General features: G+C 39.4%; 1 protein-coding gene across 2 annotated transcripts in view; it reads left to right on the top strand.

Annotated features, from left to right (window-relative positions):
• Positions 1 to 18,757, top strand: part of Spag16 (sperm associated antigen 16) — an 864,135-nt gene that overhangs the window by 50,780 nt on the left and 794,598 nt on the right. The window contains exons 6-8 of one of the 2 annotated variants that reach the window (XM_075951819.1): positions 2,755 to 2,862; positions 5,839 to 5,956; positions 10,915 to 10,991. In XM_075951819.1, the coding sequence (XP_075807934.1) occupies positions 2,755 to 2,862; positions 5,839 to 5,956; positions 10,915 to 10,944 (256 nt within the window). In that variant the 3' untranslated portion in view covers positions 10,945 to 10,991. Of the gene's footprint in view, positions 1 to 2,754; positions 2,863 to 5,838; positions 5,957 to 10,914; positions 10,992 to 18,757 lie in introns of those variants that run through there. The other variant, XM_075951817.1, reaches the window with a different exon arrangement.

The raw sequence follows: 18,757 nt of genomic DNA on the forward strand, positions 1-18,757 counted from the left end.
TACTTTTTTCACTTTTAAAGATTTTATTTTTTTAAAACTATTTCTTTCAGTGACTGTCTATACATCCTTCCTTCCTTCCTTCCTTCCTTCCTTCCTTCCTTCCTTCCTTCCTTCCTTCCTTCCTTCTTTCTTTCTCTCTTAAGTCTGTACATTGTAAAATACACTGGAACCTGTTTAGAGTTCTTTTTTTGTCTGAATCTATCCTTATTATGTATCTGTATTTTTTTGATTGCATTAGACAGATCTTAAAACTGCTATATTAACTGTCTGTTCTGCTCAACTTAGTGAATGGTGCTAGCACATGGTAGTTGGCTCCTCCCCTCAGTTCTGAGTATCTAGTCTCATGGTGGAGGTACCAGTGAGAGTCACGCTCACAGCCCCAACTCTGGGAAGTGGTGGGTCCATGCTATCACCCACTTGTATGCAATCCACATTCCACAAACCCCAATCAAGTGTTCTGTAGTAGGACTTTCTAAAAGAGCTATCTGTGCGGCCAACATGACACAGAAAGTCACTTTTTACAGGAGTTGTGCCTCTGTTAGCTGCCAGCAAACAGAGCCTACCAGAGAAAAGACTGTTACCAAGAAGCTGTGCTTGAGTCTTTTTGTGTGTATGTGTGTTTAGAATCCTTTTTCCAAGCTTTGCGTGCCATTTGTAAACTGAGGTTTCTCTGTCCTGCCCTATCCTTCAGCCACTTCTAAATAATCACTCAGAGGCTTAATATTAATTACAAACTATTTGGCTTATTGCTCAGGCTTATTATTAACTATCACTTTCATTCATATTAACCCATTTCTGTTAATCTATGTATTGCCATGTAGTTGTGGTTTTTACCAGTCTGCTGCCATATTGTTTCTTGGGTAGCTGGCTTCTATCACTCTCGACTCTACCCTTCTTTCTCCCTGTATTCAATTTGGCTTTTCTGCCTAGCTATATTCTGCCTTGTTATAGGCCAAATCAGCTTTCATTATCAGCCAATGAGAGCAGCAAATATTCACAACATGCAAAGGGTTATCCCATAGCATATCAGTCAGCAATAAAGACACTCTTTTCAGCTTTAACGGTGTCCTGTGGTGTTGTTGGATGGGCTTACCCAGCAACACAGAGTCTCACTCATGCCACTGAGTCCCAAATTGAGTAAAAAGAAGAAAACAAGTCTAGCGCCAACATTTCACTTTGTCTCTGCAATGCGAGCGGCTGTCCCTCACTCCTGATGTGACCGCTTGCCTGCTCGGGTGACTGTGATTTCTAACTGTGAGGGAAACAAAATCCCCTGCTTTAAGCTGTTTTGTCATAACAATGAGGAAAGAAACTAATACACATGGCTTCTTGGGTTTTGATTTCTTTCTGTAGCTAGTATTATGCGTATTTTGCGATGTAGTTAAAAGCTGTAAAAATTAATAATTATTGCCATGTTTATCAGTTGAGTTTTCAAATCTGAATATAGAAACCACAATTCATTATACACACCAAAATTTTGGCATGAATATAAAGTTGAGGATTGGATGGAAGATGATCATTATTAGTGTTGTGCTGATTAGGTATTGCTTAGTAATATGTGATGAAAACTCAAAATTCCTTAGTAAAGATCAAAAAACTTATTCAAGAAAGAATTGAACGATTAAAAAGAAGAAAAACTTATAATTTGTATCAATGTCACCTTGACCACACACCACCTGTAATATGAAAAGTCCCACTGATCAACATATCCTTCACCAGGAACCTGGAGACATAACTTTAACCCACAAACTTCCTTGGCCGTGCCCAGACAGTGTTCCTCACAGCATAGTCTGACATAGGTTAAAACTGAGGCTTCTCTGTGTGCATTCACTTTCTGTGGTTCTCAGTCTTGTGGTGTTTATCACAAGCACAAGCAGATTTCTTCCCTTCTGATCTGAAGGTCGTCACATGTCCGCCCCCCAAGTCAGCTCACTTTTCAGAATGTGAAAGGATGAAGAAAGCAGCGTGCTTCAGTTATCCAATACAGATAGAGAGTTGGTTTTGTTCATTATAACCTGGCCTTTACTGAGACTAGTATATAACCAAAGTGAGTCAAGCACTCCCATTAATACTTTACATAGAACTCTACTTTAGATAGCATTTGCTTTCTTGCTGTACTCGAAGGTTTGAATTCCTACCCAATAAAATAATATTTCTGTATTGATTGAATCATTAATATGCTGACATTTTTAATAGTTAACTTTCTACTGATTAAGAATTTCATATGTGTGATAAGTTTCTAATAAAGATATCAATTATATATAGTAATCTGATCCTCTGATGGTACGTATTTCTCATCTTATTTAACAGGACAAAATTTTGGTTTTTCTGGAATTTCTGTGCTTTCCAAACTATCCACGCTAAATGGTATAATATGTCATTTGTCTTGAAAGTGAAGATTACACTCCCGTCTTTTATTTCCAATTATTGTAAATTACTCCATTTTATATGTATTTTAAATTTGTAAGTCAAAATCTCTCTGGAAATAATTGGGTTATAATCTGCACGTATCTTGTAAACATGCCTTCTAATTTGATTTAAAAATTTTATGTATGATTCACATTTTTGAAAACACAGCCTTTGTCCTTTAATAAGTCAGTGATTTAAAGTAATGTTGGGCCCCCAGTGAGTGCATAGCGCCTTTTTGCCCCCAGTCCTCATTGACTTACTCATTATTGACTATGAACACTGAGTACTCTTTTAGGAAATAAAGAGCAGCTGTCTTGACGGTTGTTGGTGGTGGTGTTTTTGCAGAAGGGCCAGAGAAGATCTGCTGAAAACTCAGAAGGAACGGGACTTTCACCGCATGCACCATAAGCGCGTAGTGCAAGAGAAGAACAAGCTGATCACAGACCTGAAAGGGTGAGATGCTCGTGGTTGTTGGAGAGTTATCTGAGCTATTGGGATCTGACTGTAGGAGGACTTAGTGAATAAAGTTGTTCTTTCAAGTGTATTGGATAGGAAGTTGAGGCCCTTGATTGAAAGAACATTCATACTAATGGGGTATATGATTGAGAAGTTAAATAAAAATATAAGAAAAAGCGCTCCACTGTTGGTTTGTCAGTCAAGACAGAGTCTCAATAAGACTGGTGTGAAAGAAGGGCTCCAGGGTGTGTTTTCCGTGAGCTGAATTCTCAAGAGTGGATAAACTGGTGGAGTGCAGCCCTCAGGCAGTGCTTGTGAGACAGTGGGCTGTGTGTGCAGCAGAGCCAAGTCATGAAGGCAATGGGATGTCCACCAGGTGAACCATGGAAGGCAAAGAACAGACAGAGCTTTGGTGAGATTAGAGACATATCCTAGACATATCATATTAGTTTGAATACATAAGAGCAACTTTAGAAGTAATTTTGGAGGCATTCTTCAAATTTACTTTCCCTTCTTCAATAGCTTCCTTGTGTTCTTTTTCTGTAAAACAAAAATTCAGCTTTATAACTGTTAAATAAAATTGTCTTTTGTTTAAGTTAGTACCACCCAATATAACTTTCTGTGTTGACATGGACATTATAAATTTTATATTCAATAGAAACACAAGGTATTTTTATTTAAATGTATATTATACCCACTAAATATGCAATTAAAAGGGGCATACTCAGCTAGTTATTTTTAGTAATACCATTATGTAACACCTGGCAACAAGCAATTTAAGGACGGTAGGGCTTATTCGGGTTTACAGATAAAGGGATACGTGCCGCCATGGAGCAGCAGATATGGAAGCTGCGGTGGGATGCTGGCTGGTCATATTCATCTGTCATCAGGAAGTAGAGTGTGAACAGGAAGTGGGTTCAGACTATACACCCTCCAGGCCTGTACTAGTGATTGACATTTCCTAGTAAGACTCAACCTCTTGAAGATTTCCTAACTTTCCCTAACAATATCAATATCTGATGGCCAAGCATGGGAGTTCACGAAGCTGTGAGGGACATTTTACAATTAAACTCTTAAGATTTTTGTGCCTCATGGGCTACCATCTCATTGTACCAAATACCGTTTTATTTATTTATTTCATTGAACTTGCAAAGTCCCCACAGTAATTAGTACTCCCAGCACTGTGCAAAAGTCCCAACTCATTCAGAACTGAAGGCAATTGCTTTCTGAGAGGTTTTATAAAATCAAAAGACAAGTTACATATTTACAATACATAATGGTACAGGGTAAATGTTCCCATCCCGAAAGGGATCTATAACAAGGCATTGTCAAACAAAAGCAAACTGAAACCCAGTAGAGCAAAGGTCTAGTCTTGCAGGTACACATCTTACATCTGGGGTTTGTGGGGCAGAGGACCAGTCCTGCAGGTATATACCTTATACCTGGTGTTCGGGATAGACTGTTTTTGTGCTACAAAGGTCTTGAGTGCTCTCTCCAAAGCCAGCCACCTGCAGCTGTATCCTCCCCCTGGTGCTGGCCTCATGCTGTGTCTGTAGCTTTCCTTAGTAGCTATCCCATGGCTTTGATATCTTTAACATCCTAAGGTTTCCATTGTAATATAGGCTTACTATATTTTGTGCAAAGAATGGATATACTATATCATATACTGGTAGCTGTATTTCATTCCGTTTGTACACAGTAATATATTAATGTAAAAAATATGTATAATAGATAATATATTACTGTGCACAAATGGAATGAAATACAACTACCAGTATATGATACAGAATACCTGAAAAACTTGTGCTGGGTGATAGAAAAGAGCACCCAGTGAGAAAATATTCTATGATACCAAGTATACTACTCTGTGTTTCCTAGGATGTAAGGATACTATGTTTTGATAAAAATATGATCTTCATGGATCTATATGTTAATTTAAACTGTTAACTCTGACACTTGGGATCTATATCTTTTACTTCATATATTTAATGTTTACTTCAGTAAAAATTAAAGCATAGTTTGAAGGCATTTTTAATTAAAAAATTTAAGGTATTTGTATGTATTAAGTACTATGATCATCTGTTGAATATTAAAGTATTTTTAGACCTAGAGAAATGGCTCAGTAGTTAAGAACATGTGCTGCTCTTCCAGAGGACCTGAGTGTCACTCCCAGCACCTACATCAAGCAGCTGACAAGCCTCTGTGACTCCTTTTCCATGGGATCTGACGCCCTCTTCTGGTCTCTTTCAGCACCTGCACACATGCAGCATACAGTCACGTAGACACAGAAATTTAAAAATATATCCTTATACACTTAATTTTCTTAATATCAATCAGATCAATCAAACATGTTTTTTAGGACTCTTTCACTTTGATATAAACAAAACTTCCAGTTTCTGGTTTAATCACCTATTGTCTGCGGCCCTTGTTTTCTTGAGAATTGCTTTGAATTGATATAAGAATGCTTATTTAGTTGTTTTTTAAAATTTGTATTTCAGTTTTGTAGAACTGATGACATGTTCTCATGATCTCAGACTGGTCTTGAATTCACTATATGGCTGAGATTGGCCTTAAGCTCCTGATCCTCCTGCCCCTGCCTCCCGAGTGTTGGGATTACAGGCTTGTAGTACTATTCTGCCTGGCGATATATGCTTTCTAAATTGGAAAGAACTACAACAATCTTCTGAGTATATACTTGTATGTAGCAAAAAGTGCTGCTGGGTCTAGGAAACTGAGTAAGGAAAAAATGCTTTCCCATCCTGTGCTTATTCCTCACCTGAGATAGATGGAAATTAAGCAGGAAATAACACTTCTGTGCTTCTTGGCTCTGGCATGGGACCTTTATATGGCCACTCATTTTTATTCATAAGCACACAAAAATTGAATGAGAGAAAAAGGGTTAGCTGTTAGATGGAAATCACTGATCTATCTATTTTACCTTTTCTGATGAGGCAACTGCCCTTTTCCTTGTAGGCTGAAATTACATTATGCATCTTATGAACCAACTATTAGGGTGTTACATGAGAAGCACCATGCTTTACTGAAGGAGAAAATGCTGACCTCCTTGGAAAGAGATCGAGCTGTTGGGAAGGTAAGGAAAGAGGCAGTGAAGACTACCCTGAAGCCACTTTTAACCATTCTTTATTGTGCCCGTGACTGTATATGTGTACATATGTATTTTTGTGTGAGGAGTGTGTGTTCACAGATGTACATGCTATGTGGAGGCCGGAGGACATTGTTTTATTCTCAGACGTGCTGTCTACCTCTTTTGAGCTAGGTCTCTCTGTGGACTGGAGCGCATCAATTGTGCTAGACTGGTTGACCCAAGGGACTTTCCTGTTTCTCTACACCCAGTGCTAGGATTACAACTATGTGCCACCATAATGGACGTTTTTATTGGGGGGGGGAATTCAAGTTTTTGGGGCAAACAGTTTGTCCACTGAGCTCTTTCTCCAACCCTCAGTCATTCATTTTTTATGAGCACAGTAATGGTTTTGTTTTCTGAGGTAAGTTTTTTTTTCCTTTTTGTCCTTGTCATTCTTTTTTTTTTAATTTATTTATTTATTAAGGATTTCTGCCTCCTCCCGGCAACCGCCTCCTATTTCCCTCCCCCTCCCCCGATCAAGTCCCCCTCCCTCATCTGCTCTAAGAGCAATCAGGGTTCCCTGACCTGTGGGAAGCCCAAGGACCGCCCACCTCTATCCAGGTCTCCTAAGGTGAGCATCCAAACTGCCTAGGCTCCCCGAAAGCCAGTACGTGCAGTAGGATCAAAAACCCACTGCGATTGTTCTTGAGTTCTCATTATTCCTCATTGTCTGCTATGTTTAGCTAGTCCGGATTTATCCCTTGCTTTTTCAGACCCAGGCCAGCTGGCCTTGGTGAGTTCCCGATAGAACATCCCCATTGTCTCAGTGTGTGGGTGCACCCCTCACGGTCCTAAGTTCCTTGCTCGTGCTCTCTCTCCTTCTGCTCCTGATTTGGACCTTGAGATTTCTGTCCGGTGCTCCTCTGTCTCTGTCTCCTTTCATCGCCTGATGAAGGTTAATATTCATGAGGATGCCTATGTGTTTGTCTTTGGATTCATCTTCTTATTTAGCTTCTCGTTTTAAAACATTGCCCAGAAATTTATAAAAATTTATTTGAAAACATGAAGAAAAAGTATCTTGTCTATTAAAAACCTATAATGATTATTATTTAATTAATTAATTAATTAGCGTGTAACTTAAACATGAATTGATGGATTATTAAAGTACAGTTAGAGGAAAATACTCAGCCATTGTCATTAAACTATGACCACGACTTGGGTTTAAACGCCAGCTGTTCACATCAGCATCAGGCAGGGTATTTAGGAGATGCTCAGAGTCTGAGAGTGGCAGCTGGCCGGCTTGTATATGCTCCAAGGACGTAAAGTGTTGCACACTGACTTGGGCCGGTGGCTCTGAGTTTGCTGGATTTCACCAACTGGGTTTAATGGTAGTGTGCAGAGGGGAAGCCTGGCTCATCAGGACCTGTTGCAGAGCGGTGGGAACTTGAGAGAGTGCTAGACACTCTCAGGGAAGGTGGGGTTTCCTTTGGAGGGAACACACTATTGAGTTTTCTTTGTGCATAATTTCTATTGGGCATTAGCAGAAACAGGACAGAGGCTGAGATGCTCTATTGAGTTTGATTAATTCTCTGGCCACACACTCTATATATGTCCTTCCTGGGATAACCAGGGATGCTTGTGTGCTGTTGTAGAACTGTTCATCCAGTTAGCTGCTCACCTCTATTCATCTCGGATTCTGCTTTGTTAGTAATTGACCTTGACTATCTGATAGCTGTTGGTTACTTGGCCAGCTTCTCCCCTCAGTCCTTGCTTGCGTCTCACTAACTGTTAATTATGCTGACTTCTCTGGCTTTGTTAGCTGCTGATGTTGACTGTCTGCTAGTCATTAGGCATTGGCAGGTGTTGCTGTCTTGGACCTTGAAGGTGTCCTAAGTGTTAATTATACAGAGCTCTTGGCTCTCACGGCTGCCAAGAAGTAGCTGCCGTGCTCTTGACTATCTTTTTGTCTATGATAGTCTAGGTCTCATTCCCGAAGGTGTCGGGCTCATTAGAAGACATCTTCACTTATAACTTAGTCTGTTTAGAATAGTCCTGTTAAAAGAAGCGAGAATCCATAAGAAACAATAGCGCCTACCACGAGTTTTGCACATTAGAAAGGTCTCATGGACGTTAGCCACCTGGCCCATTGTCACTGAACCTGCTTGTCCCTCAGTAGGTCCCCTTGGCTATCTCATATCCAGTTGTGAGGTCTTTTATTTATCTTACTTCTTCTCCACACTTTGCATTTCTTAACCCTTTAACTTCATTCTCTGCCTCCACTGTAACATGTGAGCAGTTTCCGCCTGAGTCATTACACAGACTCCCTTAGAGGAGCACTTCTCAACCTGTGGGTCGAGACCCCTTTGGAGGGGTGTGGAATGACTTTTTCATCGGGTTGCAAATCAGATATCCTGCATATTGTTTAGTTGCATTAATATTCCTAACCATAGCGAAATTAACAGTCCTGAAGTAACAATGAAGTAATCTTATGGTGGGGGTCACCGCAGCACAAGGAGGAACTGTATTGAAGGGCTGCAGGGCTAGAAGGTTGGGAATCTGCTCTAGAGACTTATCTCCCACCTCACAAACTCTCAGAGGTGAGAGACAGTGTTAGTAAGTGGTAGTCACAAAAATAATATTGCCATGAAAATGAGATAAATGAGAGAAAATCCTTGGAAATTGCTCCCAAATATATATTTGGTGCTCTTAACTATGGTTTAATTTACTTCCTTTATGCTGAATGACATTCTTACCTTCTATCTGAAGTGGATTTTTTTGTATAGAGCTAGGGCTTTGGGGAGGGACTGTTGGCATAGAATTTAAGAATAATAAAGCAAAATGTTGACATGCCACATTAAAATATGTAAGAGTTTGTTAAAGAATGCATGACTGTGACTATGCTTAATATTCCTTTGTCGTTTTCTGCACATTTTAACTTATGCCCAAACTCAGATGCTACAAAAGCTTTCTTGATGATAATACAGTTCCTATAATATTAAGATGTTTTTAAATAATGTTATTTTTGTTTCTTTATTAAAATTCTTAACCATTAAAATACAAAACATCACTATTTCTATGCCTTTTGTATTTGGATTTTAATTTTGTGTCCTTAAATATTTAAATAATATTGCAAGCAATACTGAATAAAATGAATGTTTTAATTATCTAAATTTTTACCACATTTATTTCAAGCTCTAAAAGTCTGATTTCCTTGATTCTTTTTACACTAACACTGGTAAGTATTAGTGATATTTCTCATTATTTTGACAAAACTTTGAAAATACTTGAGAGAGGGAAATGAAGGAGGGAAGAGTTCCCAGTTGAGGATGCAGTCCATTAAGGCAGGGACACCATGGTACAGGAGTGTGAGATAGCTGTTACCATGGCATCCACCATCAGGAAGCTGAGAAATAAGGCTGCTCCTTCTCAGCTTGCTTCCTCATTTTTATTCAGTCAAGGACGCAGCCCCTGGAGTGGTGTTGCCTCTATGCATTCAGTATGGGTCTCTCCTTTTCAGTTCTTTCTGTAAATGGCATCACAGACCCGTTCAGAAGTGTGCGTCTATAAATTCTAAATCCAGTAAAGTTGACAATGAAGACTAATGCTTGCAACTTGTTTACACTGTCCTTGGGTCCTTGACTTCTACTTCCGCAAACTGAGCAAAATTGGCTTTGCCATCCCATCTGCTGTGTGTCTCGGGTTAAGTTATATACTTGGAAACATTCTCCTACCCTTTGTTTCTAACATAATGGTGGTTCCTTAAGTTAGTCAAAGGCCATGGTGAGGACATTTATGATGTGCATACAATCTTTGGGTTTCAGACTTAATTACTGCCTTATTAGAAAAAGATAAGAATTGGGAGTAATCATGTGAATCTTAGTAGTTTGTAAATTAGTCCTGAAATATTCAGGTCTTTTATATTTTCTTACACATTAAACAAAGATGAGTTACTTGCCTTTAGGACTGATACTTTGTGAAGTGAATCAGGTTTTAACATATGTATAACATATATAACATGGCAAGATGCACAGAAAACTGTCGTGACTATAAAACTGGTTTATTTGTCTTTTAGCCCATACTCCCGCTGAAGACAAAAGATCATCTAGATCCTTCTGGGTTAAAACAACCTGTTAAACTTAGCACATGATGTATAAAAATGATATTAACTGCTTAGCAAAAATTAATTTTCTATTAAATTTCTTCATTATTATGGGCCAAAAGGCCACATATAAATATTTATATGGTGTAAAGTCTACGTTCTAGTTTCTGTCTACTTTCTGATGTTGTTTATCAATTAGGTTTGCTCATTTTTGATGTTGTGTTGATGTACTCTGTTCCTAGCAGTTCTTTTAAATGCAAGTCATGGAACCTGGCTAACTCCATTGCCTTTGCTATTGTAGCTGTGAGCATTTAGCAGTATATCATGCCAGACTTGTGTTCCTGGTCTAGTATATTTAATGATAACATTCATGAGGCTGGAGAGATAGCTTAGTAGTTAAGAGCACTTGTTATTCTGGAAGGGCTCCCAGAAGCCATGTGGTAGTTCACAACCATTTATTATCCTAGTTTCAGAGGATCTGATGTCTTTTTCTGACCTGCATTGTTACCAGGCTCATAAGTGGTGCACATACATTCATTCAGGCAAAAACGCTCATACACAGTAAATAAGCCTGGAACAAAACTATTTTAATGCTAACAGTTCTATGTACTCTACTGAAGTATGAAGAGGACTGGGTGCAGAGTTTCTAAGTACCACCTGAAAGGTCCTAGAGTGTTTTAGAATATTATAAAATACAGAAGTTCGGTAAAGTATAACACTTGTTCGCGGCTGCTCCCTGAGGGAGGAGGAGTGTCTACTGGATTTGGAGCAATTTGTTTGTCCTTTGCTTCAAGGCCTTTCTCATGCCTGACCTCTGATTTCTCTTCTCTTGGCTCTAACTCTGTGTTTCTTTGTTCTGTTGCAGGGGCTATGTTCCTGTACTGTTATACACTGAAAGCCATTCTGTGCCTTCATTTGTCTCAGCAATCTTCATATCTGTTCTTATTTTTACTTTATTTTAAAAAAAAGAATACAGATTTAGAAAATAATTACTGTTGGGAAATACTAGAATTTATTTCTTGATGTTGAAAATGGAGCAGTTATGTTTTAGAAATAGGTTTATTCTCTCAGGTACATTGGCTGTTCAAAGTTGTAGGCTCATTACAGTATGAAAATGTCATATTTAAATAGATTCACTAAGAATGAAGTTGATCCTTGGTATTTGATCATTTTTCAGGATTGGTTTACAGATATCAGTGCAAATATGATATGAAATCCAACATTTTTCTGTTAAGCTCTGTATTATACATGATGACTCACACACAAAATAATTTATTTAAAACTAAAATGGGTCAAATGATTGATTAAGCAATAATAATAAAGTTTATATAATAATGCCAGTAAATAGGCTTAGGAAAATTTGTGTATCTGTAGGTTAAAAGGGTTAGTCAAAGAAATCCACCCTGGCCCTGAAACCAGAGCTAGTTAAAGAAACATACCCTGTCCCTGAAACCTGAACCAGTGAAAGAAACACTTTGTCCCTAAACTCAGAACCAAAGAATAATACCCTGACTCTGAAACCAGAGCCAAAGAAACACACTTTGACCCTAGAACCAGAGCCAGTGAAGGAAATATGCATTAGCCCTGAAATTAGAGCCAGAAAGCTTTAAAAAAGGCCAGTAATGAAAACACATTTTGACCTTGAATCCAGAGCCAATTCTACCCTTGACCAACAGAAATATAAAACCAACCAACCCCTGTGCAAGAAACAAACCAATATCTGAGCACCCTCACTCTAAACCCACAACCAGTGAAAGAAACATTTTATTCCTGAGCCCAGAACCAAAGAGACAAACCAGGACTCTGAAACCAGTGCCAAAAAACACATACACTTTGTCCTGAGAATCAGAGCCAGTGAAAGAAATACACCCTGGCCCTAAAATTAGAGCCAAAAGGCAAAAACAAACAAAAAAAACAAACAAAAAACAAAAAAAAAAAAACAAAACAAAAACAAAAAACAACAACAAAAAGAACCACCAGTGAAAGAAACACAATTTGGCCCTGAAATCAGAACGATCTCTGCCCCCGAGCAACTAAACTAGCCAATCGCTGAGCAGGAAAACTAAACAATTTCAGAGCAGAAAACCTTCTCCCTAGGAAAACTATACCACTAAGAAGGGCTATATAAGCCCCTCTGCCTGTTTTGGGTTCAGCTGTCCTTTTCCACGCTGGCAGAGGCAGTCACTATCCTGGACTCCTCCTTCCTAAATAGATCTCTTTCTTAAAAGATTTTTGGGTGAAAATCTCCATTCACCAGAACAGAATAGAAGAACCTTGCTGAGATGTCTCTTAGGGTACCAAACAGAAAAAACCTTGCTAAGATATTCCCTTAAGGGGACTGAGCAAGGCTGAGCAGAAGAGAAGAACAGAGGAGCCTTGCTCAGACATTCCCTTGGGGAAGGGAGGATGCTGAGCAAGGCTGAGAAGAAAAAGTAACACCTTTTCACCAGAGCTAGAGGAGATTGCTACATTCCTTCAGGGGCTTCTTCTTTAGCAGAGTGTAGCAGAAGTAACATCTGGGGCCCCAGAAGAAGTGAATATCCCTGCTAGGACATTCCTCAGGGGAACAGAGGAGAGCTCATCTGTAATGGCTCTCTCTAGGAGAGAAACAGGATTTCTATGTCCTGCAGGGAGACCATGCCCACCACACACCATCTTCAGATAACCTGGCTTCTTGAGAAGTGAGGACACCTTTCCCTCCAGCGCTGAGATGTCAGCTTCAGCCTTCAGAGCTGTCCCATTGCTTCCCTAGGTATAGTCTGGCTTCCCAATAAGTCAGGATGTCTTTGCATCTCCAGACCTGTAACACCCACGCTCATTTACAGTATCTATTGTCCATATACTAAGAAGTATATAATTTATAATTTGTGGAAACCAAGTTATAAGTGGCAAAATGACTGTCAGATATCACACTGTTATAGACCCTGAGCCAATTATCCTGATCCCAGAATTAGGGAAAAGACTATAATTTAAACTGTAAATGTTCCCTTGGGAAGCAAGCCATGCCTGTGACTTCAGGACTGAGCCTCTTTGGTTAGCTTTAATATAAAGACTGATCTGTTGCCAACAAACTTTTTCTTTTAAGAGCTTATTTATCAGGTATACACTGACTGTCAGACTATTGATTAATTTTCTGACCTAAAACCACAGAATTAATTTAAGCAAAATATTTGTAAAAGAAAAATTCATTTAAGTATATAAAAATTTTACCTATGATTCATTACAGAGGATAGATCACATTAATGCTTATTTTTAAACATAAAGGTAGAATTGGGTATGTTCTGAGAATTCCCTTTTAACTCGCACCCTAAAGATGTGAGTTAAGGGCAGCAAAAGGAATTTCCTGTTTGCTGTGGAAACCCTGATCATCACTTCCTTAAGTCCTTATCTTAATGAGCATTTTGTTAACTTACTTTGTTTTAGTAAGAGTAGTTTATACAATACATAATAGTTGCATTGTGAAGTGTCAGAATTTAGAATTTTTAGAATTAAAATTCCTCGATAATTTCACTCACGAGTACTGTATTAAGACCATTTCCCACCTCCTCCTTCCTGATCCAGATTCTCCTATGTTTCCAGAACTTCATCTCAAATACAATCTTCTTCTACATTACTATTGTTGCATTCATACACAAAATAATTGCATTTATAAATGCAACCTATGATTCCATTTAGTGTTACTCATACGTGTATTATTTAGGGCAGACACTTGCGATAAGAAAACCTATCAAGTGGCTCATCTCAAGAAGCAAACGATTTTCGCTCTTTCAGGAGCTGCTAACTGTAGGGTAAAAGGGTCAACAAAAGAAACCCACCCTGTCCCTGGAACCAGAGCCAGGTAAAGAAATCTACCCTGACCCTGAAACCAGAGCCAATTCTGCCCCCGATCAACTGAACACGGAGCCAATGAATCACTGAACAGAAAAACTGGCCAGTCTGAGCTTGTCCAAACTTAAGGGTATTAAAATCTGACCAATACTCTCCCTAAAAATCTCCCTGGAAAAACTCTGTCCCAAAGAAGTTCTAAATAAGCCCTTCTGCATGTTCAGCTTTTAGCTGTTTTTCTCCAACCTGGCAGACACAGCCACACCCCTGAATTTCTTCTTCCCAAATGAATCTCTTGAAACAGTTTCAGGTGGAGATCTTTCGCTGGTGCAGAGGAGAATCTTTGCTGGGAAGTTCCCTTAGGGGAGCAGAGCAGAAAAAGGAGCAACCGACACCCCTGTTAGGATGCTCCATTAGGGAAGCAGAGTTTCGCTGGAGCTCATTGCTACATTTCTGCAGGGGTTTCCCGCTTAGCAGAGTGAAGCAGAGGAAAGGCCAGAGCTGAGTAGAAACGGATACCTACCTTTGCTGGGAAGCTCCCTTAGGGGGAAGGAGCACAGCTCAGCTGTAATGGCTCTCTCTTGCAGAGGAGCAGGATTGCCACATCCTGTGGGAAGACCATCCCCCCACGACACCTCCCCCCCCCCGGGGGGGGGCTTCTGACAAGTCAAGATACCTTTCCTTCCAGAGCTGTATGTATCCGGGATACTTTCCCTTCACAGATTCGGGTATAGCCCGACTTCCCCACAAGTCAGGATACCTTTCCCTCCAGAGCTCTAACACTTACATTAATTGCCTGTCTAGCTCTTCATCTTGGCGTGAAGCCTTTGAGATTTCCCCTATCAATGTGGATAAGTGTAGCTATCAGAATTTGAAAAATTTTATGCCTTTATATTTATATCTTAAAGAGTGAAAGTGTACATTTACTATATAAAAATCTAGTAAACACATGCTTTTAAATCCCTTTGGTACATAAGAAACATTAACCTGACTCCTTTAAGTTTATATAAAACAGAAAACCTTACAATTCTAATTGTTAGCATAGCAAGTTTATGGAAATAATTTTTACAATTTTAATGAAAGATATTCATTTTTCTAAAAAATTCCATAATTCCTAAAATCTAAACTGTAATTGATTAAAAAGTGATTGGTTAATTGCCATTTTCAGCTTGATGGAATTTACAATTGCCATGGAAACACACCTCTGGGCAGGTCTCTGAAGGTACTTCCAGAAAGGTTTAACTGAAAATGGAATAACGATGCTGTGGCTTCAAGTTCAGGACCAAATAAAATGAAGATAGCAAGCTGAGTACCAGTTTCACTGGAGCCCATTGCTCCTCACATCTCTCTCCCACGAGGGACTGTGAGGTGAAACCTGCATCCCCAGTTGCTTTCCAGGCAGATGTCAAAGGCACATGGAAAGATCAATGCAGATAACTGGTACTGAGGAGTGGGCCCATCACCGGGATACACCTGACCCACGTGGTTCCCAGAGGCTGTGGGGTTGGCTTCTGGGAAGAATGAAAAAGAGTTTGGGACTTCGGGCCAGAAAATGTCTAGTGTGCCACAGGTAGAGCCTAATCCACCATTCCAGTAGCTGTTAAACGCGAACACGGTGAAAAAAATGCAAAACATGGAGGCCCAGCTGATGCGGTTTCAGAGAGCAAGGAGCCTGAATAAGTAATGTTAGATTCATGAAAAGAATCTGGCTGAGTTCTCCTTGTATTTCATGAATGGGAAAGAGATTTAATTAAAAATTAATGGACTAAGGCATCTGACAAAGGAAATTTCTCTTTAATGATTATAGATGCTATCTTAGCTGTCACCTTGTCTATAGCTTCCAGTCCTTAAATAATTTTCAGTTGAGATTATTGAGATGTTAGAGAATAGAACCATACTGAGGGGCAGCTGTAGGCACAAAGTAGAGCCCATCCTTCTTATTTAGCTTCTCTAGGATCACGAATTATAGGCTCAGTGTCCTTTATGTATGGCTAGAAACCAAAAATGAGTAAGTACATCCCATATTCCTCTTTTTGGGTCTGGCTTACCTCACTCAGGATAGTATTTTCTATTTCCGTCCATTTGTATGCAAAATTCAAGAAGTCCTTGTTTTTTACTGCTGAGTAGTACACTAATATGTATATATTCCATACTTTCTTCGTCCATTCTTCCATTGAAGGGCATCTAGGTTGTTTCCAGGTTCTGGCTATTACAAACAATGCTGCTATGAACATAGTTGAACATATACTTTTGTTGTATGATAGGGCATCTCTTGGGTATATTCCCAATAGTGGTACTGCTGGGTCCAGGGGTAGGTTGACCTGGAATTTCCTGAGAAACTGCCACACTGCTTTCCAAAGAAAAACATATAGACATCCTCCTGGATATTAACCTCCAGCAGGCGATGAAAGGAGACAGAGACAGAGTCCCACATTGGAGCACCAGACTACAACCCCAAGGTCCAAATCAGGAGCAGAAGGAGAGAGAGCACGAGCAAGGAACTCAGGACCTCAAGGGGTGCACCCACACACTGAGACAATGGGGATGTTCTATTGGGAACTCACCAAGGCCAGCTTGACTGGGTCTGAAAAAGCCTGGGATTAAACCGGACTCGCTGAACATACCGCGGACAATGAGGACTGCTGAGAAGTCAAGATCAATGGCAATGGGTTTTGATCCCACTGCATGTACTGGCTTTGTGGGAGCCTAGGCTGTTTGGATGCTCACCTTACTAGACCTGGATGGAGGTGGGAGGTCCTTGGACTCCCCACAGGGCAGGGAACCCGTTCTGCTCTTTGGGCTGATGAGAGAGGGGGAGTTGGTTGGGGGAGGGGGAGGGATATGGGAGGCTGTGGCTGGGAAGAGACAGAAATCTTTAATAAATAAATAAATTAAAAAAATAAAAAATATATCACAAAAAAAGTAGAGCCCATCCAAGAAAAGCGATGTGTTCTGTAGGCAGCCATACGGTGATTGTGGATCTGCCCAGTTCCATTGAAGTCCAGATAATCCCATCACTAGTTATAATTTAAAATCTCCTAGTAGCCAAGTATCAAAAAACTGAGTCAAATTTCTCATCCAAGACTCTGTTCAAATTAACAACTTAACGCAAACTAGAGCCTTAGAGAAGAGGAAACCAACTGAGAAAATGTCTCTATAACACTGACTTATAGGAAAGTCTCTGGGGGCAGTTTCTTGATACATGATTGATGTGGGATGGTCCAGTTTGTTGTGTATTGTTTCCCGCTCTGGGCTGATGGTCCTGGCAAGAAAGCAAACTTGACAAGACATTAGGAGCAAGCCAGTAAGCAATGTTCTTCTATGGCCTCTTCTGCAGTTCCTGTTTTTAGAGTCCTGCTTTAAGTTCCAATCCTTAGTTCCCTCCATGGTAAAAAAAAAAAAAAAGCTATTTTTTTACTCTTTAGGCTGTATTTGATATGGTGTTTACCACAGCAACAGAAACCTAAATAAGACAGTGTTTCCAGAAATAATTCTCAGTTTTGTAGCCTGTAACAGTTTGACCAACAAGATAAACAATGTGGGCTTTGTATAATTTAAAGTAGAAGTAAATGTCTGTTGTCTTAAATTATAGAAATGATCCAGTGAATAAAGGTGTTTGTGTGTGTGTGTCTGCGAGTGTGTGTGTGTGTGTGGCACGCACGCGTGTGCAATAGACAAATTTGCAAATAGAAGAATACCAAATAGCTAAGTGGACTATTATTCTCTCAGGGAGATAGAACTTGACAATTCAGTAGTTAAGTGTTGGATGTACTTAAAGACTCACTTCCAAAGGCACTGTAGATTCACAGAAAAAGGAACACCCCACGTCACTGCAGTGAAGAAATCTGGCAAATTGCCTCTTCTATGTACCAAGGTTAAGATCATCAGCTTAAGTCTTGTTGACAGCAAGTACCTTTGAGGTATGTGTGTTACGTGTAGCACACATAATAAAGAGAAATTATGACATTTCTCCTCTGTTGGAGCCCTCCTGAAATCCCTAATTATAGTTTAACTACAGGACAAACAAGTCCTGCTGGGTCCTTTCCAACCACTACTTTTCAAGCAGTCAAAGGCATTACAATAAAGGAGAATTTCAGAAAGATTTAAGTCCAGAGGAGGCTGAGGGACACAGTGACTGAGTGCAAGGTGATTTTTGCATGGACTCTGGGGGCATAAATGAGAACCAAAGAAACAGACTTTACTTCATGGTAATGTATTAACATTAAGCCATCGTTTGTAGAGAACGTGAGCCTGAGTGTGGGGCACACTGCAGTTATCAACACTGATCAGCCACTAATCTGTGATGCTTATGGTGTTCGGATGAGTTTATAATCCATTCACCTTCTGAGGACACTGATCTGCCATTTATTTTACCCTAGCATTCCATTAGTGCCCATCAGCTGATTAGAGCTTATCTGCTACTTTTGAAAGTAAATATATTGGCATCTAGTGATAGTTGAGAAATGTGTACATTTGTATGTAATTAAACAGGAGGTATTTTATGTTTGGATAATTATGTACAATAAGGAATGAGATGACTTTAAAGATTAAATTTTAAATTTGGGGTGTGTAGGTAAAGCTATACCAGCAGATGTCTGGAATTATAAGATACAATTGATAAAACAGATTACCCTTGTAATAAATAATTGTTATGGGCCTACAATAGTTGTCCATATTTTGGTCTATGACTAATATATATTCTGTAGTTTATAAATAAAAGAATAAATCACATAGGTTATAGATAAAAAAGACAAAATTTGAAGAAATTTCAGCTGAGAAAAATCCTCTCTCAAAGTAGAGCTGAACAGCTGTCAAAATATCTAAAGAGCATCCTTTAGAAATTATTCTGTAAGATGCACACTTCAGATGCTTTTTGTAGTGGA

Source organism: Microtus pennsylvanicus, chromosome 17 (assembly GCF_037038515.1).
Source record: "Microtus pennsylvanicus isolate mMicPen1 chromosome 17, mMicPen1.hap1, whole genome shotgun sequence".
NCBI lineage: Eukaryota > Metazoa > Chordata > Mammalia > Rodentia > Cricetidae > Microtus > Microtus pennsylvanicus.